At 47.9% G+C, this 22924-nt stretch overlaps 1 protein-coding gene across 5 annotated transcripts in view; it reads right to left on the reverse strand.

Moving 5' to 3' along the window:
- Positions 1–339: 339 nt before the first annotated feature.
- Positions 340–22924, reverse strand: part of GJC2 (gap junction protein gamma 2) — a 62434-nt gene continuing 39849 nt past the window's right edge. For 4 of the 5 annotated variants that reach the window (XM_019529436.1, XM_019529420.1, XM_019529428.1 and 1 more), the window contains exon 2: positions 340–3969. In XM_019529436.1, coding sequence (XP_019384981.1) covers positions 2699–3949 — 1251 coding nt within the window. In that variant the 5' untranslated portion in view covers positions 3950–3969 and the 3' untranslated portion in view covers positions 340–2698. Of the gene's footprint in view, positions 3970–13614; positions 13851–22924 lie in introns of those variants that run through there. The other variant, XM_019529411.1, reaches the window with a different exon arrangement.

A 22924-nucleotide genomic window follows, 5' to 3' on the forward strand; every position in this document is an offset into this window, starting at 1 on the left:
GGCAAGCCTCAGGGCTAAAATGCGTGTATGGGAAGAGCAATCTTGCCACCCTGTGAAACCCAACCTCCGTGTCCTGCAGTTCACGTGAAAAATGGTGGATTTCTTCCGACAGACCTGGCATTGCGTGATGGCCTCCTCACTCCCAGTCAAAGGCAGCTCATAAATAAAAGGGACCAGTTTCTGCTCCTTTGAGTCTCACTAATGGCTTTGGTGGGAGCAGGAACAAGTCCTGAATTCCTTCGCAGGCCACTGAGCAAAGCAAATATTCAAGTATTTGCAACCACAGCTCTCTCTAGGGGTTCACCTGTTGCCTTTCAACTCAGTTTACCCAGCTCTTGTCCTGCCATCATTACAAGTGACACCATGTCATGTCTGAAACTGTCACCATGCCACAAGGGTCTAAGTGAACACAGCCCTTGCACGTATGGGCAGTGCATTGACCAATGGAGTCGTGGACCTGCTTAAAGGTAAGGGTACGCTTATCTTCCCTGCTCCTTCAGGGCTTTAACGCTGCTATTATCACAGTGCAAATATATGGCTTTGATCCTGAAAGGTGCCAAGTGCGTCCTGCAAAGCCAGTGCCTTCAGCAGGAGTGGAGGAGGCTGCCTAGGCTCAGAGGACGAGGCAATCGTGTACGCCTTGCCTTCAGCATTTATAGGACACAGTTTCTTTCTTCAGCTTGTCCATGAATACTCAGGATGACAAATAACCCTGTGGTCAGGATCACTTTTCTGCTTTGTGCCACTACAGCTACATCATATCAATAGCCCCAGCCCGTGGGGGTTTGTACGTCCGGCACAGGAAGGGAAAATACACTGCCCAAGTACTTCCGAATGAGAAACCTCCTTCGATGGTGCTGTGTTGTGCTTAAGTCCTAAACTTTCTTGCCTCACTGCCACGAACAGCCCCATTGTGATGGACGGTGGTATCTGCACTGGGATTTTTTTTTTTTTGTTACTCGCATTTCTACTTGCTAACCCCAGGGTTTGGTTTTACTGGGCATAGCAATGGCAGAAGGACAAAATCATACAATCTGCAAACAGGCCCCCCTTATTTTTAAGCACCATCTTGCATAGTCTGCCTTAACCCTGCACTGTGACTATCACTGGTGAGAAACGTTAGCCACAATATCCTGGTGCAGACACGGGCAGTGGAATTGCTTGCGTGTGTGAGGAAAAGGGGATTTGGTCCGTAGGGGATGTCTGTACTGATGCCACTGCTGTGACTGCAGCATAGTGTAGACATGCCCAAAGTAGCTTTAGGCTAGGTAGCTCGGGGGCTGGAAGCAGCAGCACAGGGCTCACTGTAGGCCACTTTGCTTTGCACCTGTGACTATGGTGCAAGCTTCTGCTGAAGAGCCTCTGTCCTGTTCCCACTAAAATCAAATAGCCAGATCCACAGCCTGGTTCAAGCGGAGCAAAAGCAGCAAGGCCAATTACCTAGCTGGCCCAGAGTTTTGCCAGGAGATCTCTATGGGAAGGCAACAGGGCACCGTTATCCTCTGATTTTTGGTGTAAAGATCACCATGGGGTTGATATTGCCTTACATGCATATCACACATGCATATCCATGTGTGTTTATATATATTTTCTTATATATACGGGAACACACACACCACGCACCCCTATGCATAGGTCCATTTCTCCATGTATAAAGTTTTGATTTTAAAAAGCACATGACAGCAAAATTTATCAACACTGATCTTCAGGTTTCTACCGAGAGTTGACAGTTGAAGACATCAGATACTTAGAATTTTGTTTTCCTGGTTTCTAAAAGGCACTTTTTCTTATGATGTGCAACAGCGGGGTTAAAAACAGTAAACCGTTACACTTCCCACTAGATCTATAATAAATGCAGCAGCATCATTACAATGCAAATTTATCATTAATTTCTGCTATGTAGCATTTGATCTGCTTTTCCTTCACCATTGAAATGAAAAGCGAATAAGAATAAAACATGTAGCTTAACATGAATCACTCAGGATCTCATACGTTCTTTTTAAATATGGTTCCTGCGTTTCTGAAAGTCATAGTATTGCATTAGTGCCTAGTTAGACCCAGCACCAGTGATCTCTGCTGCATTCATTTCCAATGACCCCTTGCTGACATGTTTAAGAATTCAGACAGGAAAGTAGTAATAAGAGTGTGTTGTGAAAGTTTAAGCAACAATCAGGGTTTTTCCCCATTTAACGGAGGAAGTAGAAATTAATTGGAGTAAGAGCGTTTAGTAATAAACTCTTCCGGGCACGCAAGTACAGTACATATAGCTTCATATGCAGGACATGAGTTGCTTGGTGTAGTCAAGACCTTTCTTCTCATGACTGGGGAGCTCCGTTGCCACCAGCACTGAAACAGTCCCTGTTGAAGGGGAGACCCTGCAGTGAGCTGGCCTTGGAAACCAGCACGAGCAGCTTCAGGAGAGAGGCTCTTACTTCCACACCTAGGCAGTGTGCGCTGGGTTGCACCATTCACGCTTAGCTCCCTGGAAAGTCCCCGAAAAAGAAGGAAACTGTCTGTTGTTAAACATGTTAGAAGACATTATTAAATCTGGAACCACTTAACAATATTTCCATCAACTGGTGTATAAAATTGTGCCTTTGTGCTGCAAAATCAACTCAAGACAATACTGGGGCAGGGGTGCAGAAACCCACACCCCCTACTTACATTGCCCGTTAAATGCATCGCGCCCAACCCCTAACTATATCCATACAGATGTCTTTCCATCTTTGCTGCTAGAGCTGCCTTTCTCTGAACTAGCTTTGGGTTTCGTGCCTTGTTTCTCCTGAGCGGTGTTGGCCCTGTTCTGTTCCACCACAGTCCCACCCGAAGTCGGGCTGCTGGTCCTAGAGGGCTGCGTGTTGGCTTGCGGGGTGTTATAGCTCTGAAACGCGATGTCTAATTGCTCCTGGGCGACCCGCAAGTGTTTATGGAGGGTGGACAGGTCGGTCGGGATGTTCTCGTCCGGGCTCGTGCACTGCTGTTCCTGGGCAACGTTAGCCAAGTTCTGCTCGTGCGCCATCAGGCTGTTGGGGATCTTGGTCGACTTCTCGGCTTTCACGACCAGATTGTACTCCGGAGGGCAGGAGATGTTCTTTGGGTAGGAGTAGTTGTAGGGGGGCTGCCTGAAGCTATTGATCTTTCGGTTGCGAATGGCATCTCGAATGGTCCCAAACCCCAAGTGGAACATCTCGCACATGTTGAGCAACAGGCACAGGCAGCTCACAACGTACATCACCAGGAGGAAGATGGTTTTCTCCGTCGGCCGGGACACAAAGCAGTCCACCGTGTGAGGGCAAGGGGCTCGGTTACAGACGTAGTAAGCTTCCACCTCGAAGCCATAGAGAAGATACTGCCCTATCAAGAAGCAGACTTCAAATGAAGCTCTGGCAAGGAGCTGGAAGACGTAAATCTTCATCAGCCCTTCTTGCTGGATGCGTCTCCTCCCATCGTGCTTTTGCGGCTCCTTGCTCTTCTCCTTGTCTTTGGCCTTCTCGTTGTTTTCCCCCGTGTCATCGGAGATCATGGGCTCCTCTTCATCCGCTTCCATGGGGTCTTCCAAGTTCCGGACATCCTGCCAGTTCAAAGCAAACTTCTTCTTCTTTTTGAACCCCCGAAACCGCTTCTCCTCCTCCGTGGACCTAGCAATCCTGTGGATGGCATAGCCCAGGTACATGACGGATGGGGTGGATATCATGATGATCTGAAAGACCCAGAATCGGACGTGTGACAGCGGCGCAAAGGCATCGTAGCACACGTTGTCACAGCCCGGCTGCTTGGTGTTGCACGTGAACTTGCTCTGTTCATCGGAGTAGATGGACTCCCCCCCAACAGCTGTCAGGACGATCCGGAAGACAATGAGCACCGTGAGCCAGACCTTCCCCACAAAGGTGGAGTGATTGTGAATTTCTTCTAGCAGACGGGTTAAGAAACTCCAGCTCATGTTGGTCATATGGGCTAATCAGTTATAACCTGCCAGAAAAGGAAGGGGTGGGGAAGAAAACATAACACACAAGTTAATATATAACTCAATGGTCGTGGCAACACACTTCAGGTTACGAGCGGCACTAGATGACAAAGGGGCGATGTCACAGGGAAATCATTTCATTCCGGAGATCAGCACACTCACTACAGCAGTGCTGCTGTTTGCACGCTGCAGGGCACTGAAGCCATTCGAGACCCTTCCCCTTACTTCACCCCGCTACACTTGAGCCCCTAAATCAGGTCCAGAATCTGCACGTGTTGGGGAAGCGCGTTACGTTCGCTCAGGCCTTGATCTTGCCAGTTCTCTGCAGGAAAAGCCCTGTGGACAGTCACGAATGGAAAAGTCTGCCCGCAGGGACCTAACAAAATAGCAAGCATATGGCTGTTATACATTTTTATCAGTGCTGCTGTGTTGCATGCTAGATACAGCCTCTTTGCACTTCAGGAGCTCCAGTCCTCCTACCCAATAGCACAGCCCCCCTGTCTCTTGAAAACTAAATGGTCGTGGAGATCCCGTTAGCAACACAGATGCTATGACGTAGAGCTGAACAGCTCTGATTCATCAGCACAGCACACAGGCGATGACAGTGTGCACCGGAGAGGTAATGGGCATGCACAGTGTGGTGTACGCTCGCAAACATGTATTACATACACAAACCATATGCTAAAGGACATTATTAAGGCTTCAAGACCCTTCTGCTTTGACCCCCCCTCCCCCCCAGTTTGCAGCCTATGTTAAGATACTGCTGTAATGCAGTGGTTTTCAACTGTTTTAGACCTGATGCAGCCCCACAGAAAATGCCAGCTCTCAGCTTTCCCTCACATTGAGTAGAGAAAAATCCTAGAGCAATTCTTCCATTGCAAAGCATGCAGAAAGCCCACAGCAGGTCGGGATGGGTTTGACTATGGACTTGTATTTGGAGTCTCTCCATTTATCTTGTGAATCGTGTGTAGGTGTTTGCTCACCTAACAGTGCTAATATTGCCCAGCCAAGGATCTCATGGCACTCCAGAGCGCCATGGCACCCTGGTTAAGTATCACTGCTGCCATGTTATCAGGACTATGCAGATGCACCAAACGCAGATGGGAAGGCGCCTGGGTGCCAGGAAGATGTAAGCTCACGTATGTTGAACTCACTTGGGAGACGGACTCATCATGAACCGCCGCTATTTTGCTCACACATGCCAACAGGTCACAAGGTGAGCAGACTGTGGCCTGCAAAGGCTCATGATTCTCCGAATTAGTGTCTAAGGGGCTGCCCTCTCCTGCCTTCAAGCTGATACAGGCAATAAAATACCGCAGAGAACTGACCTGGTATATACTCAGCTCTTACCAGAGGGACACGGGGGGGGCAAACCCCGGCAGAAATGAGCTCTAGTTCCTGAAGGACATTTTGCTGTCAAGCTAAGAAAATACACACCAGAAGCAAACAGAACAGGCTAGATCAGTCCCATCAGCCTTTTTAATTTCTTTTTTGCAGGGAAAGCAAAACTTAAAGCTGCTAAGATCAAATGCAAATCCCTTTAAGTAAAAAAAAACCCAAACCAACAGATAAGGATGGAGTCACTTATCATAACACGCTGCTCTGAGTCCAGCATTATCTGGCTTGTGAATAGTGCCTTGCTCTAATCTTTTTGTTGGTGGCACAATTATTCACAGACACAGATCAAGATAAGTCATCATTTTAATTGCCTGCCTTGAAAATAACACGAGAATCAGGCAGCTAGGTGACTTTTTGTCTGCCTCTAGCAGCAGCCGGGGGAGAGACTGGTGACCCCGCTGCCACCACGACTGTCAAAGCTTGGTGTAGTATTGACAACCAAGGCTCATTCACCGAGAACCATGGGTTGCACGGTGGGTGCTAACAGCCGGTCTGAAGGTGCAGCACTACCTTTAAATGCCTTTAGTGCTTGCACATTATTATAGAGCACGTTGTCAACAATCTCAGTTCGAGGATGATCTCTGCCACAGCTCACTGATGGGTTTTGAGGTGACTTAAGAGTCCAATCCTTGAGCCACAAACCCGTCCACACAAGTTGCAGGTCTGTCCGTCCTCTGGTCTCTCTTCTTTGCTTCAAGGGCAAGATGCTTTACCTGGTTGAGGTTGTGGCACCATTGGAGTTGGTTAGCAAGCAGTTCCTCCCAGCTCTTGGTGTTGGTTTCTGTCTTCTTGATGGTTGCCTTCCATGTGTCCTTGCAGCATTTCTTCTGGCCGCAGCAAGACCTCAGGCCACAGCGAAGCTGAGAATAGAGTGCTTGTTTTGGGAATGAAAAGCCAGGCATCCGCACACCATCTCCAGTCCAGCAAAACTGGTGCTTGAGGATCACCAACTCAATGCTTGTAACTGTGAGTGTCTATACGTATGCTACGGGGACCGGGGGGGGCGGCGCTTTAACGAGAACGGCTCTGAAAGTCACTTAAAGTGCATGCAGCGTCACATGTATTCAGTGTCAAAATGGTGGCAGGAGCGCTTTAATTAAATCTTATTCGACCAGTTTTAGTTGAAGTCTCTGCCGCCATTTTGAAACAGGGGTGTTGAATGCATGTGATGCAGGGGCTGCTGGAGCATGCTAATTAGCACGCGTCATAGAAGAGGTCTGTCATGTGCATAGGTGCCCAGTGGCTTCAGCAAGGATGCTGGTGTTTGTGTGGGGATTTTCCCATTTGATGCAGAGGATTTTCTGGAGGCATCATTGGCGACCTCTTCAGGCTCTTGAGATGACAGTGATAGCTTACCCACGTTTCACATCTGTAGAGTAGCGTGGGGATGATGACTGAGTTGTAGATCTGGATCTTGGTGTCTTTTTGGAAATCACGATCCATAAAAAGACGATGAAGCAACTTCTCAGAGGAGGCACTTGCAGCCTGGAGGTCGTGCTGGATCTCATCAACGTTCAGTGTGGCTACTCGAGTAAGGGAAGTGCTCGACTACCTCCAGGGTCTTTCCCACAATGGCAATTTGAGGAAGGAGTCACACGCATGGCCTGGACCAGGCCCGGCAAGAATTTCCAGGTCTAGATATAGGTGCAGTCAGAACAAAAAACAGCGGGCATGTTAATCTGGTTCTGAACAATGACATTTTGCAAATCAATGGACTGTTTTTTTAAAGCAGGGACAAAATGTGATGGCTTGTTTTTACTCCAGCTGAATGATTTCCTTTCACAGAAGTGTGCTCTGTGTACCAAGACTGGAGCTGTGTATCAGTGTCTCTTGTTCTCCAGCAAGTCCTGACAAGAGGCTGGATGCTTGTCTGCAGCCGGATTCAGGCACTTTAATGTGCTAAAGTAGATCCCCCCCGCTCAACCTGGCTGTGTCACATCTGTCTGCAGGAGTTTTGCCATCAGCTGCTGCAGAACCCAGCCCAGGAAGCAGCAGGAGTGAAATAAATCCCAGCCCCATTGAGTAGCATGCACTTGTTAAAACAAACTCAAGAAGAAACGCTGACAAAACAAGGCATCCCACTGTCTGCAAGGTTTTCCCCCCAGGAAGGGAAAGGAAGAGTGGATGTGTGGGTGGCAAATGTTAATCATATCTCTCCATACAGTGCTGGAAAGAGCTCGGGTGTTATGTAACGAGCAGAGCCCCATACAAAAGCCGTCGCTGACTCCTGCAGGGCCGGGGCTTTATCTGAGATTGAAAACCGCGGGCTAATCTCTTGGAGTCGGGGGTGCCCTTTCTCCAGTCTCAGGTGCACATGCATATGCACACACAGAGGTGTGAGTCTGAAGTCAGGGTAGATATACACCTTTATAGACGAACTAAATACGATCTATATGAGAGAGCACAAGTTTTCATGAACCCAGGCTCACTTCCTCAGATGCCACGAAGGGACGAACACATCGTACGCACAGGGCATGTCTACACATGCATTTACACCAGCTTAAATTTACTGCACAGTATATTATAGCACAGGAAATGGGAATAGGCTGGCATCTACACATGCAGGCTTTAAAAGTGCATTAACGCTGTATGTGAACTGACTTGAGACTAAGATTAGTCCCAAGTCAGTCTACACACATGCGCGCGCGCGCGCACACACACACACACACACACACACACACACACACACACAATGTTACTACATAGCAAGGAGTCAACATGTGGATTATCATGCAGTAACTAATTGGGCATGAATTTGATACCTGCAAGATGCAGGTATCAAATTTATGCTCAAGTCAGTGTAAATCACCATATTTACTGCACAGTACAGGCTTGCACATGTAGACACGTGCTGGTACCACTCAGAAATTTCAGTTACCGCGCAGTAAATGCCCACGTGTAGATGTGCCCACACAGACACACTTACTTCTTGGTTTGTGAAGCCTCCTCCTGGTTTCTCCTCCAGGCTCCTCTGTTTTTTATTGCCTATACATCAGCCAACAGAAGAAGGGCTGAATTCAGTGTCCTCTGCCCTAGTTGGCTACAAACACAGATGGGCTGCCCAAAAGGCTCTGTGCATCCTAAGTCGCGGAGGGATATTCTGGAGCTTGGCCTGGGGATGATGCCTGCATGCTCACAGCCAATATCTCAAGTACCTGGAACATGCATTCAAACCAGTGGCAGCTGCCATTGCTCAGTACCATGCAGGACTGTGGCCCAGTTTGGACCTGCCCATCCACCCAACGACTGAACTCACCCGAAGATCACTGACGCTCCATGGATAGCCTGTATGAGGGGACGTACATGGGGTGGCAGGCAATTATAACACGGGAAGCATGTTGCTATTCTGGTCAGTGGAATTCCAGCAGGGCCCCCTTTCATCTCCTTGCCCAGTGATTTGTGGGCCAAATCCTGTGGGCTGCACTGTAGGACCACGGGAAGGGGCTCTCCAGCCATTATGTCTGATCCCCCGTGTTCACGTATGTCCAAAGAGTGCTAAACTTCAACCTGAAATCCATCTACTCTATGGCCTTTTGCACCACAACTGCAAAACCAAAGGTTCCTCGCCGCAGGCCAGCAGTAAAGAGCAGAGAAGACTGTGGCACTGACAATGAACTGGGGCTGCAATAACGAGTGCTCAGCGAGTCCCAGGAAGAGGAGCAGGCCCTATGCTACTGTAGCTTCCCCTCCGTCTCGCCCTTGCCAGTCTCACGCACCAATACGTGTCTAAGCCCCTTGCCGTGAATTGACTATACAAGGTGGTCTAATAGTCCTGCTGCCCTGGATTCACATGCAAAGGAGGATTCATATCCTGATCTTCCTTATACCACAGTTACACAGCAGAAAGCAGGATCCAGCCCCATAAGCTTTTGTTTCTAATTTGTTCAAAGGTAAGTTTAAAGTTCCCCTTCCGACCCCTGAGTGCAGGGCAGGATTAGAGGCAGCTTTCCACACAATAGCCGGGGGTCTAGGTTGTAGCCGTGTTGGTCTCAGGAGACAGGCAGACAAGGGTCTGTGGGTGAATCTGATCTCTTTTATTAGACCAACTTAAATAGCTGGGGGGAAAATTTTTTTGCAAGGTTTTCCAAAAGCTTGCAATTTTTTTCCCCCAGCTATTCAAGATGATCCAGTAAAAGAGATCACATCTACCCAAATAACCTTGTCACACAATAGCCATACACGCTTGTTTTATACTTTCCTGGGGTCTCACTGGCTAAGGCCTCAGTGGGGCTCCACCAGAGTCAATGAGAGTTTCACCTACGCTCTTGGAAGTCGGCAGGAGTGGGGTTACATCCAGTGGGACTTTTATTTTACATCTACATTTTCCCTCATTGAAATGGGGGAATCTCACTTCTGATATGCCTCAGGACATGAGCCAAACACAACAGAGCTGTTCTCTCCGCCACCAACCTTGATACTAATGCAGATGATAACGATCAGATCCAGGACTTGAAATATAGAAAACATTCCTTGACTGTCAAGAGGTCTCAAGTAAAGTAAACCAGAATTTTCCACTGCTACTATTTCCCTATCTAATAACCCATTTATAAACACACCACCGTCAAGCCTTGGAGGCCTAATGGAAGCAGTAATGGGGCCTTCCACTTTACAAAGGAAGTTACTTGTCTTTATCCCCCATTTTACACCTAGAGAAACTGAGGCACAGAGCAGGCACTTCCCAAAGCCATGTATCAGGGCAGTGGTGGGGTTGGGAATAACACCTAGGCCTCCTCGTTTGCAGTCCCCCAGTCTGACACTTTGAATCAAAATGTCTCTCAGAAGCTATCTGGGTCCAAACCTGTCTTGCGCACATTGAAAATGAACCAGCTTAGCCAACTTTATCAGCAAACTGTAAGCAGATCAGAGCATGGATCGTCTTTATTCTGTGTTTGTACAGCACCTAGCGCCATGGCATGTAGGTCCAGGGCTGCAGCAATGTGTTACCGCAATGCACATAAATACTAGTGCATGTACAAGTGGGGAGGGGAGCAGTTTGATTTTGATGCTTGGTGGGGATGGGATACGGTGAGGCTTTACAAAATGCTAAATGGTGAAGAGAAAATAAACAGGGATTTATTATTTACTCTCTCACACAATGCAAGAACAAGGGGTCCTAAGATGAAACCAGTAGGGGGTAGATTTAAAACTAACAAAAGGCAGCTCTTTTTCACACCGCGTGTGATGACAAGTGTGGAACTCCAGATGCTGCCACCAGATGTAGCAGAAGCTGCCAGTTTAGCCCGATTCAAAAAGGGACTGGAATAAATCTTGGAGGAAAGGGGCACCAGTAGCTATTGGGTCTGGGAACAAGGGACACAGGCCCTGAATCAGAACTTCTTAGACTTAAATGCTGGAGGATCCAGGTGGGAAAGAAACAGGTTACTCTCCCTTTCAGTATCCGCTCCCTAGCCGTGTCTACACGTTCATTAATACACAGAAGTTACTGCACATTTAATTTAGTACTTGCTTAATGAAGTATTAAGTAAATGTGCAGTCACTGCAGTTACTGTGCAGTAGCACTGGCAAACGCCTTTTTAGTGACGCTCTGGCGCAGTAGCCTAGTAATGCCGCGCAGCAGCATATTAGCACTGGTTGTGCTGTGACGTGCTACTGCGCAGTATTATTATTAAGCGACTGTGCATTAAGCGTCTCATGTAGACGCGGCCCTGCCACCGTGTGACACAGGCTGACCCAGTAGACGGCAGGTCTTTCGTGCTTATGCTATGACGAGCTGCGCCTGGTGTTTCAGAAAGGCTAAGCAGGAATAACTACAAAAACCCCAGGGTCATTAAGCAGCAGCAAAAGGAAGTGCTACCACGTTATCCGGTGACAGTGAAGAAAGTTACTCGTCACCTCTGGCCTTACCGATGGCCGTGCACAGCATGACCAGGGCAGGACATGAAGAGTAACACCCACAACCTTTGATCTTCAACCGCAACTTTTAATTGAACTTTTTGGACTCCTTGCAATCGTGGCTGAGAAAACTGCTAATGCAACAAGAATAAGAAGAAGTGCACCTCCCCCCCTGCCCTCTTCCCTGGATATCTGTACGTGCTGCTTGCTTGTTCTTAAAACTCTAATGGTTACATTTTAAAGCCTCCAATTTTGTGCCCACAGTCAGTTATGGACAAACTTAGGAGGGCAAGTATTTGCAGACATAAAATCAGGGCGGCCAGCCAAGCTCTAACTGAGGGAGATTGTGGAAATACGTCCCTCTGGAAGGCTGTGCCATCACTGCCAACTTCAGCATCCAAGCATCCAGCGATGCCAGGACACAGGTCTGCCTGGCTGGCAGTTCCTAAACTAGCATGCAGATGGCCCCATGTGACTATCTGCATCTGCAGTTAATTGCAATTGCAAAAGTACAGACAGCTTCAAAATTGTTGGCTGTGGATGTTGTTGAACCTCTCCTCCTATTGCACAGATTCACAGACACAGGGCCGGAGGGGCCCTCAGAGGTCATCTAGTCCAGTCCTCAGGCAGGATTATTCCTATCCAAACCATCCTATACATGAAATGGGATTGGGACTTCCACTCCAGCCTGGTTTACTGTCCAGAAAACAATCCTGCTGCTCGTCACATGTGCATCGTCTTGCAGAAGGGGCTAACATTTGCAGTCGTGGTCCTGGTGAGCTTCCCGTCACCCAGAAAGATTTGGTCGGGATGTTAGATTTCAATGCAAGTATTTAAGGACTTGATCCCATTCCTGTTGAAGTCAGGGACAAGCTTCTTAAAAGCTCACAGATCACAGGGAGCTACGCGAGGGGAATTGCCAGGTCATTTAATGAATCATTTCTTGCTCAGGAAGGAGAGCTTCTGGTCCTAATCAGTTTGTCCTGGTGTTTGATTCCTCTAACAGGCAATGCAAGTTATTTATTGATCCACCAAAGCAGAGCGTGGTGCACTTACAGCCTCCTGCCAGCACTTGAACATACACCGAGATGCTCAGCTTTGCACGCAGTCATGTCTTTACCTCCTCAGTGCAATCCTTATTCTGCAAGGCATGGTCCTACACCTTCACAGGCATGTCCTAATGCCCTGCGTACACTCCCTTTTCTAGGCAAAGCAGCTGCAAGTAATATTGCCAGCCCAAAAAGGCAGAAAGAAAGGCTTCCTTCCCCCCCAACACATTCTCCCCCCTCCAACTGCAATTCTTGGTTTTAACTATCAGGACTTTTGGCAAGTGTTTGGCCAGGGACATTGTATATTTGTCAAACAGAACATGAGACCTCTAAAGCCTTTATTGGTTTTTTTAAATACCCCCCTTATAGATTTCCAAAGTGCTTAGAAGCCAAGCCAAGCTTTCAATGCAGGACAACGAACACCGGGGACAACACTTGACAACACAGCGCAAAGGACCTCTCAGGGACACGCGCTGTCGAACAACAAAACGACAAGAAGTACGAATCCTCCGAGTACCAGAGAACCACCTATGCATCTTCCCTATGGGACTGTCTATGCTCTACCTGTGCTGGACAAAAATATTAGCAAGCCACCATTATGCGCTGGCCAGTAGATGGTCTGGATGACCCAGGTATCCGACAACAGAATCCCCTCTGGCCTTCAAAATCTATGAACTGGAGACCCCCTTTGCTTTGTCTTGCTCATCTCCTGATTATTCAGCGTGCTGAGTCTGCGCTAAGTAACCCCCCATTCATTCCTACATAATTACACACAGATGACGGGTTCGATTTTACTCCCCATTAAAATCAATAGCAGCCTTCCTAGGGGCTCCTCTCCAGACGAGCCCCTTACAACAGCGCGGGGTGGCCGAACTGCAGCACGTGTCCCGCAAGCCGCACGAGAGAGGCCTCCGTGTGTGCCAGGGAGGGGGACGGCCAGCATAGCAGCAGATAGGGCAGGGAGCAGAAAGCAGAGCAGCAGATTGCGCAGGGGAAGGGGATCGGCGTGGCGTTCGGGGAGGGTGAGGGGCTACTTTGCGGCAGGCCCGCCGAAAACTTTGGCCCGTGCTATATGAGCAAATCCACCAAAGTACCAAGCCCTCCCCGCAGTGACTCAGTCTCTGGCTGACTCCCCTGTGGTTGTTACAGCAGAAATGAGGATTTGGAGCTCCCGGGACTTTGAAACTGGATCCCAAAAAGAAGCCAAATAAGACAAAAGTCAGCGTGAGGCAGAAAGAAGCAAAAGAAGGCAAAAGTCAGCGTGAGCCACAGCGGGCTCCTGATTTCTCCTCCTCTTTCTCTGTCCTTATACACAACTGTCGGTTAAAGGGAAGGGGCATTTCTACTCACGGGAGGGGAAAGCGGCTCACGGAGACATCGTGTGCTTTCCACAGGGCTCTCTCTCACCAGCCCGGCGCTCAGAGAAAGTTCCTTGAAATCAAACTCTTTTTTTGGCCTTGCCTCAGAGCGAAAAAAAGGGAAGCAAAGCACGGCTGTCTTGCCAAAGCCATGCCCCTCCAGTTTGGAAAGAGCGGTAGTGGGAACGATTTAAACATCCTGCCAGGCTCCGCCTCTATGACAGCTCCCCACTCACCCCCCAGGAGCCTGCCTGGATGTGTCAGGAAAGCAGCTCGGAGTTACTTTCCATTTGAACTCCTCCTTCTCTTTTCTTTTCCAGCAGGGTCTGGACGAAGTATTCAGGCACGAATTCCAGCATCGTCCCTCGCCAGGTGCTCCGTGCCGGGGAGATGGAGAAGCCCAGCATAAGCTGGAATACAAATGTTCACACACGTGCGCGCACAATGCACACGCGAACGCGTGCACTTTCCTAGGGATACAGCCTTAACGCTGTATTTTTCTTTAGCCCGCTGGAAACAAGTTCGCAGCATCAACTCGTGGCGCCGGCATCAGATCTGCAAGATAGAAAGCCTGGCTAATAAGGACCATATGGGAAAGCGCCTGTTGGCAACAGATCCATGTGCAGAGAGCTGAGGCAAAAAAAAGACCAGACGCTCTAATGAGAAAAGGCTATTTCAGATCATTGTGCGCCGCACTAACGAGCTGGGCTCTCTCTGACAGAGGCAATGCGCTCCTCAAATGGCTCATGCGGGTTGGGATCCTGGGCAAGACAGATGGGTGATGCAGAGGATTACAAGAGACCCTCAAAACTATGCCTGGATCTTTGGCTCGTTCCTTCGAAGGAAAAAAAAAAAAAGAAATCTAAAAAGTTAAACAAAGTTGAGCATGAGCAGAAATGAAGTGCTGAAATCCACCCCGCTGCCCATCCGAAGGCCAAATCGTTTCCATGCTGTGCTCGGCGGCAGAGGGAAGGACCCTGGAGGACGCGATTCCTGATGGAAAGGGAGATAGAAACCCCCCCACGTGTGGGTTATCTGGATTTCCCATCTGCTAGTCACCAGAATAAACATGTACATAGAGACCGGGATTTTGCAAAGCATCCTAAGGCTCTGGATGCTTAATTCCCATTCTTTGGGAATCTCAGCCAGATGTTCTTGAAAGCAACCGCACCACCTGGAACAACTCAAGGAGCTGGCAAGAGGTCTCGAGCGATCATCCTGATAACGCAGTGTACCGGCTCAGGGGTCACACCCAGCACGGCCCCCTTCTAGCTGCTATTCAGTTTGCTCGGCTATAATCCCCTCCCCACTGCTACCACGGATTCGCCTTTATTCCCCGTGTTTCTGGCATGGGACATTTCACCCAGAAGGTCTCATTAAAGTGAAAAAACTGTACACGGGGATTACTGAACTCACTATTTGAATGCTGTCATTATCTCTGGTGAAGGTGTGGGGGTCGATACTACAAGTTGGTCTGGGACAGCCGGGAGGCTAGGTACAGTACTGCCAGGACTTACCAACCCTGCTTCACTGATAAATCCTAAAAGGAGCACAGGCCAAGGCAGCAAGGCTACAGAAGAGATGTCCTGCCCTCCCAAAGGATGTGGCTAGGCAACTGGACCCCGTGGCTTGTGGGTGGATGAATGCTGCCTGTCACCAGTCAGGACAATGATGCCCCTGCTAGCTGGGATAACAAGGGGCAGTGATGAAATGGGTCAAAGGAGCTAGGCCATCCCATTACTGCAACACAGCTTCCCCCTACACTTCCACGACTATCCTTCTGGAAGTGTCGGTGGGCTGTTGTTCTCCATATCAAACAGCAAGGAGTCAAATAATCCAGTGCCACTTCCTGCAAGAGACTGACTATTCTCTGCGGCTTTAGGGGTCAGCACTAGGAGCAACAGCATCAAACTTCACCTGAGGAAATGAAGGTTGGAGATGAGGAGGGACTTTCGGTCATGCCTAGAGAAGTGATTTCCATCTCCACCCAGCGAAATTTTCAAGACCAGGTTAGACAGACACTTGGCTGGGATGATCCTCACTTGAGCTGGCCTAGATGACCTCATGAGGTCTGCTTTGGCCCTACTCGCTAGGATCCTGTGTGCCCTGTGAAACATTTTGTGTCAAATCTGACGAGCCTGGACACATGGCCGGGAGCACACCTAAGCATGAAAGCTCATGCACCGTGCCAACCTGCTCTGCACCATGCCAGACATCTACTGAAGGCCAAGTTCTGCCTTGGAGACCCATACAGAAACAGGGCTGGAAGGCACTGCAGGGGGCCATGTAGTCCAGCTTAGATAAATTGGCTCCAACTTCCATTAGAGACAAAGCCACACTTCCTATGGCCCCGGTGGGAGCAAGATTTTTCCCTACATAAAAGGAAAAGAAAATACTGGTTATTTATACATAGCGGTGTGCTGAGAATGACATGCAGATTTGCTGGCTGGAAGGCCGCGGCTCCGAGATGAAAAGCAAGACAGCCTGGTGGTGTCGGTCCCTGGCAACACAGCTTTTTTAGGCTCCAAATCCTTCTGTGCCACACACATGGCCATTTCCACCATGGAAACCAAGCACCACACGGATGAAAAACAAAGCAAAATGGCAATGTTTTATACCCACTTTGTGATCACACAGCAAAAGCACAGATGATTCCCCAGGGTACCGCGCCACTGAAAACCCACTGAAGACCCTTGGGTTTTATTTTGCACACTTTTTCTCAATTCACACCACCAAAAGCAATAGGTCTTGCTGACTCCAAGGTACTTATACACAGAGAAGATGAGAGAGAGTGGCAGGGATACGCACACTGCTATAAATAGTTTGTGATGTCTTCCTTCCAGAACAGAAAGCAGAGACAAAACAGTGCTCGTCTAGCCGTGAATAAATATACAGAGATTGAAACAGTAATAGGCACTTTTACACTCCTTGCCCGTCTGTTTGTCAAGCTCACCCATGTTTGGGATTTTAATGAATGCTTAGGGCATTAAAAAAAAAAAAAAAAAAAAAAAGGACAATGAACTAGTGAATGTATTGATGACTTGTAGGGTTATGTCTGTCACTGGCGAACATATATCTACCCAGCCTCAATAACACCTCCTTTGTGTTACATTAATGGCAACTCCATAACCATGGGCGGATCTAGACTATAGAAAACGGGAGGGTGCAGATGATGAGACGCATCTTCGCATATCAGAAAAACACATTTTTTTTTTCTCCAGCTAAAAATAAACTAGAAGCTTTGCTAATACGCTAGGGGCCTAAGGTTGTATTATTCATTTTTGAGATTGAAGCAAAAACAAGTGTAACTTCATTGGAACGAGTTAAAAACAATCTGCCGAGCTGTGAAATAGGAGCTTCGTTACCAGGAGCAGGTAACAAACAGCAGAATTGCAGAACAAAGGCTAGTTTGATTGGTGGACCTTCAAGACCATTAAAAAGAAGTGCTTGTGGGATAAATTGTTCAGAAAGAATGAGGTAGATGATAATAAACCATGAAGTCAAGTGATTCCCTCGGCACTGCCTGACTAGAAATGCTGTTGCCAATGGCTTTAAACTTTGGGTAGACCAGGAATCAGAGAGGGGTGGTAATGCACCAGTGCACCCCTCTGGATCCGTCCCATCCATAACTACTAGATACTCACAATAGGAGAAGAGATCCAATTTTGTGGCCTACGTTATGTTGAAGACTAGATTAAGAACCCTATCAGTTCAGCCTGGCCATAAAACTAGGAATTTCTACACCATGCAGCTCGCATTAAACAAATGCAGTTTACTTTTGTAATCTTCGCCTTCCGGATGTTTATCCCTTCCTTTTACACAGTTTAGAACCATTTCCCATGAGTCACTGACTCAAGCCATCACCCTTTTCTTCAAGCTAAAGCTCATACAGCGTCTTCAGTAATTTAGGCAGCTGCACCAATTTCATAAAATCAGAACGAAATAAGAAAAACTCAAGTGTCTAGGTCTTTTGTGGGGGTTTTTTAACTGAAAATACTTGACCCGGGCTTAAGTGGAAACAGAATTCTGTGGCATCCATACAGGTGCTAGGGGGTGGGGGGGATGCTTAATTAGAGCAGCTGTGAGAGCCCCTCTAATTAAAGTGCCCATAGCATCACATGCATTCAGCATCCCGCGCTTCAAAAGCTTTAAAGTGCCCCACTGTTATTTTAAAACACGGGGACACCAGCCATACATAACGTGGAGGCTGCTGGAGCGTGCTGATTGGCACGCTCCGGCAGACTGGATGAATCGAGTCAGCTCCGACGCGTGCTAATTAGCACACGTAGGAGCAGAGATTCGTTACTGGTATAGGTGCCCCTAGAGAAGTGGCACACCAACGATTCGACTGATTTCAGTGGTCATACCCATCTACAGGACTACTCAATATAGGGGCTGTAGGGCAAAGTCCTTGATTACTGGTCCCATCTACTCTGAAAGCTCTTAATGATGGGAAGATTAAATCAGTAAAAGACACTTGCAGAAAGCAACTTCTTCTTGCCATAGCTCAGCCCCTCATTTCTCTTTTCCCCCTACTTTAGTTTCCCTGGTCTATTTAGACTGCAAGCTTTTTGGGGGCGCATGAACTGTTCCATTACGAGGTGCATACACAGCTCCTAGGAGGCCACAACAGGACTCATAGCTGCGATTGCAATATGATTACAGCACTTATCTTTTTGCTGGGAGAGCGCAGCACCTATTGAACGGAACAGCTGCACATCCAGAAATTTCATATTACTCTTTGAATTGTAGCCCCAAGCCTGACATGACAAAACTTCTTTTTCTTGGGCCATCTTTCTCGGAGATCTCCTAAGTAAGAGAGATCCAAAATGTAATCAAAGGCAAACATTGGATTTTCAAACCTTTGAATAACCTTAAAAAAACTGAAGAGCCGTCGGAAGGGTTTTCTCTCATCTTCCCGGGTTTTTCTTAATTGCTTATGGGTGGTGGTAATTAAAGGGGGAGGTGATCTGTGTACTCTGAAGTATCTACCTGCAGTAACCATTAAGCAAGAGTCACACGGCTCTATGTTTATGTCTAGCTTGAGGATGTAAGCAAAGGGACCTCTTCAAAAGAAGTTATATATAAATAGGAAAAGTAGCAGTTTTCCTTTTAGTTAGGGCCTGGTGCTTGACCGAACTGTCATTTGTGGCTCCAGCTATTTACCGGAGTCATCCCTGTTCTAAAAATGGCTTTTAAAACCCAGAGATTTGTGTCAGATGTAAACGTGTGTCTTAGGGGAACCGAAGCATCTTCCTTCGAGGTTTCCTGCCTTTCCTGAACTCGGCTCTTTCTGACATTATCCTCATTGTCTTGAGAGATGCAAACACAAAGAAGCACGATGATTTATTGATTTTTACGGAGGGGGCGGAGGAGGCAGAAGATCTTCTGTAGTTTGACCCTTTGTATAATACAGGTCATGCCGTCACACCCGGTTGCCGCCTGTTGTGCCCAGTACCTTGCGCTTCACTGAAGCACATATCCTCAAAAGCCCCTCCACACCAGGGCTGGAGACATCAAGACATCCAGGGCTGAATCCACCACTTCCCTGGACAGTTTGTTCCAATAATTACTCGCCCTCCGTTAACAATTCGGCTCTTATTTCTAACATGAATTTGGCTTTCATTTCCAGCTGCTAGCTCTTGTCATGCCTTCCTTGATTGGGTTGAACAGCCCTCTAGTACTCCCTATTTCCTCCACAAGAAGGTACTTGTACACTATATATAAATCAAGTCATCTCTCAGTCTTTTTCTTGGGAAGCTAAACAGCTGGAGCTCCTTATATCTTTCACTATACACCTTTTTTTTTCCTTTTTTTTGCAGCCTTCAAAAATGTTTTATGGCTCCTTTGCTTCCTCTCCCAATATTCAATATCCATTTTACAAGTGGGGCACGAGAGCTGTATTGCAGCACTGGTCCCAACAGCACCCTACACAGAGATGAAATCAGCTCCCAAGCCCTACTCGATACATCATTATTTCTGTGAGAAACAACACCCTCAAGGACGACTTGAGGATGGAGAATGAAATCCCCTGGGACCTGAGCAAACCACTTCACGGCACGCGTCTCCGCTCAGAGTGAGGACGAGAAAAATAATGATACGGGACAGATGCTAGTCACTCGTGAGAGAGCACCGGGAGGCTCTTGGCTGCTACAATGAGGAGAGAGGTATAAAGATCCTATGCAGACATAACAGAAGTCCTTTTCCAACTCTGCGCTTTAGCATCCAGCCCCCCGTTCACCAGATGTGGTCAGTACCGTGTGTTCCTGGTGGTACGACCTTCTGTTTGATGGGATTTTATGTGCACCCATGCCACTTCCCAAGACAGCCAGATGGCTGCATCACTACCCTGACCCATTGGTTATTCCCCACTTTGCCAATATGCCGGTCACTCACAAAGTGTAGCCACCGTGGTTTATATTTCTTTCCAGATCCTGCATGAAAATACTGAAATAGCATCTGGCCCAGCAGTGATCTCTGTGTAACCCCTCTTGAATCAGTTGCCATTTGAGGACAACTTTCCCTTGATGAGGATTTTCAGATACATGTCAATTAGCCAGACTTCACTTCACTAACACATGCACCGCTGATACCAAACACAGCTAATTTTTAAGTCAGAACAGCATGCAGCCCAAACTCAATGCCTCCATGACCCTAAGCCTCTCAGATCCATACAGTTGCCTTCATCAACCAAGTTTGTCATCTTGTCCAATATAGTAATTTATTTTGTATCCATCTGATAACTCTGAAACTCATGCTAAGCTGGGGCCTACTCACAAAAATTAAAATACAAAATACATATGCAAACTTCATAGTGCAAGAGGATGCGAGTTCATGGCTAGGCCACTTGAGAAGAAATGATGAGGTGTCCCTTCCAGCTTATCTTACAATATTCATGATGATCCCAGGGCAGGGGGTCGGACCTGATGATCTGTTTAGGTCGCTTTTGACCCTAAGAACTATGATACTATGACGACACCATGATTGAAGATGATACTGGCTCTCCCCGTCTCCCACTGCCAGAAGCCGATAACAGCGTAGGGGAGCCTGGGCTCAGTTCCCCACCGCAATGCTGCAATCCGCTGGGGGGAGGGGGTGCAGAGTCAGCCCAGATGGGCTGACTCCCCCCCATGCTGCGATTGGGTGTGGGGCAGAGAGTCAGCCCAGGTGGGCTCACTTCTCCCCCCCAGTGCTGCGATCAGGTGCAGAGGGGAGAGTCATCCCAACTGGGCTCACTCCCCAACCCCTGCGCTGCAATCAGGAGGCCAGCTGGGTTGACTCTCTGCCCCGCACCCAATTGCAGCGCAAGGGGTGGGGGGAGTGAACCGAGCTGGGCTGACTCTTCGCTCCTCTGCGCAATCTAGCAGCAGGGATGGGAAGTCAACTCAGCTGGGCTGACTCCCCACCCCCTGTGCGATCTAGCACTTGGGGTGGGAAGTCAGCCTAGCTGGGCTAGGCTGACTTCCCACCCCCAGCGAAATGTCGAAACAGCATTGAAACAGAACAGCTGTTTTGAATCGAAATGAAATTCGAAATAAAACTCTGTTCCTTCAAACCGGCGAAACTGAAGGTGAAACAGAACAGTGTCATTTCGCACAGCCCTATTCACTACTCTCTTAGTGAAAACGTTTTTCTAATATCCAACCTAAAGTGCTCTTGCAACTTGTGACCATTGCTCCTTGATATTTGGCCCCTTGAAGTATCAATTCCATCAGCTTAGACTCCCTACTCACTGGGCACATCTACACAAGACGCTTACTGCGCATTAGTTGAATAACACTGCACAGCAGCACAGTGGTCAAAAACCATGCTAATAGTTAGTAAGCTAATGCAGTAAGCTAATGCACAGGAAGCATCACAAAATAACTGTGCGGCAGTGCTACTATGCAGTAACTCTAGTTGCTGTGCATTTAGCTAGTACTTTATTAAGAAAGTACTAAACTAAATGCACAGTATCTAAGGAGCATTAATGAATGTGTAGACATGTCCACTGACCAACATGTTATACCACATTACCCACCACCTCTGAATTCAACTCCATGGGCAAGATCACCCACTGATGTAGATGGAGGCAGCTCCGTGAACTTGGGTGTCAATTTGCACCAACCGAGGATCTGGCCTCTTCCTACAGACAAACTCACTAGTGGATTTATTTTGCTTGCATTTGGTGGCAAGTGTCAGGATCAGAAAAGCTGCCCTGATTTCTCTGTGAGCTGTTGTTTCATCTACAGCAGATTTTCATTGATGTAAAACCTGACAAGCCAAGTCTCTCATAGAAACAGCGGGGATTTGAAAGAAGCAGGGAACAACGAAATGGACCAGCTAAGCCACTGGGTTTTCTCTGTTCTCTCAGCAATACCCAAGGATAAGGCTACTTAAACATTCACTTACTTACTTTATGGTTGCCTAGCCGGGCCCTGCTACTTGAACAGGTTTGCCTACATTTGCCTCAGAACCTTAAATATTCATTTGCGCCATTGCAAATAACCAGAAATGGTCCCTATTCACACCAATGTGAAGCCAGAGTAATCCCCCTGGCCTGACACCAGAGCTTTAGATGAGCACATGGGAGATGAGGACCAAAGCCTGCCTTATTTAAACATGGGGAGGCTTTTTGGGGAGGGTTAAGGTCTGCTCTGTGGACATTGATGTTCTCAGAAGTGATCTATTAAATCAAGCCCTAAAGAAGTCACGGACACTGCCATGGCCTTCAATCCTGCTTGTGGAGCAGGTTATAAATTTCAGGTGCACTAAACGCTGTAACCTCGCATGAGGCATACTGCCCCATGCAAATACTGCTGAAACATCCAATGCGTATGGACATAGAGTAAAAACGCTTGATCTGGTGAGCAGCGGGAAGGCCCTGAGCATGCTGGATCTGGGAGCTCTGCTGTCTGGAGCGAAGGGAGGACACGCTGCAGAGATCACCCTGGGAAAGACTTTCCCAGTGCTTCTCTATGTGGTTGTGGGGCTTGGCAGGCATATAAAGGAACAGGAATATTCCCAGTATTTCCACCAGCAGCAGCAACCATGAGTGTTAACATGGACACAGAAGCCACCGGGGTTATCTGATGCTGTGTTGCATAGATCTGCTTTGGGCAGAGTTCAATGATGACACAGTGATTTAAAAGGGGGTAGCTGTCTCCAGCCCTCCTGGCTCCCATGGTCCCACCAGTGAAGCCACGTTAGTCATAACCAAAGTGGAAATGTTTTGGCAAAACGCCTAGCACAGCGACAGACGCTGGCTTCTCTCGGGACAAAGTAACCCCTGCGCTTCTGATCTCTACCCCAAGCATATTAAA

This window comes from Crocodylus porosus, unplaced genomic scaffold (genome assembly GCF_001723895.1).
Source record: "Crocodylus porosus isolate Cpor-Errol unplaced genomic scaffold, CroPor_comp1, whole genome shotgun sequence".
Lineage (NCBI taxonomy): Eukaryota > Metazoa > Chordata > Crocodylia > Crocodylidae > Crocodylus > Crocodylus porosus.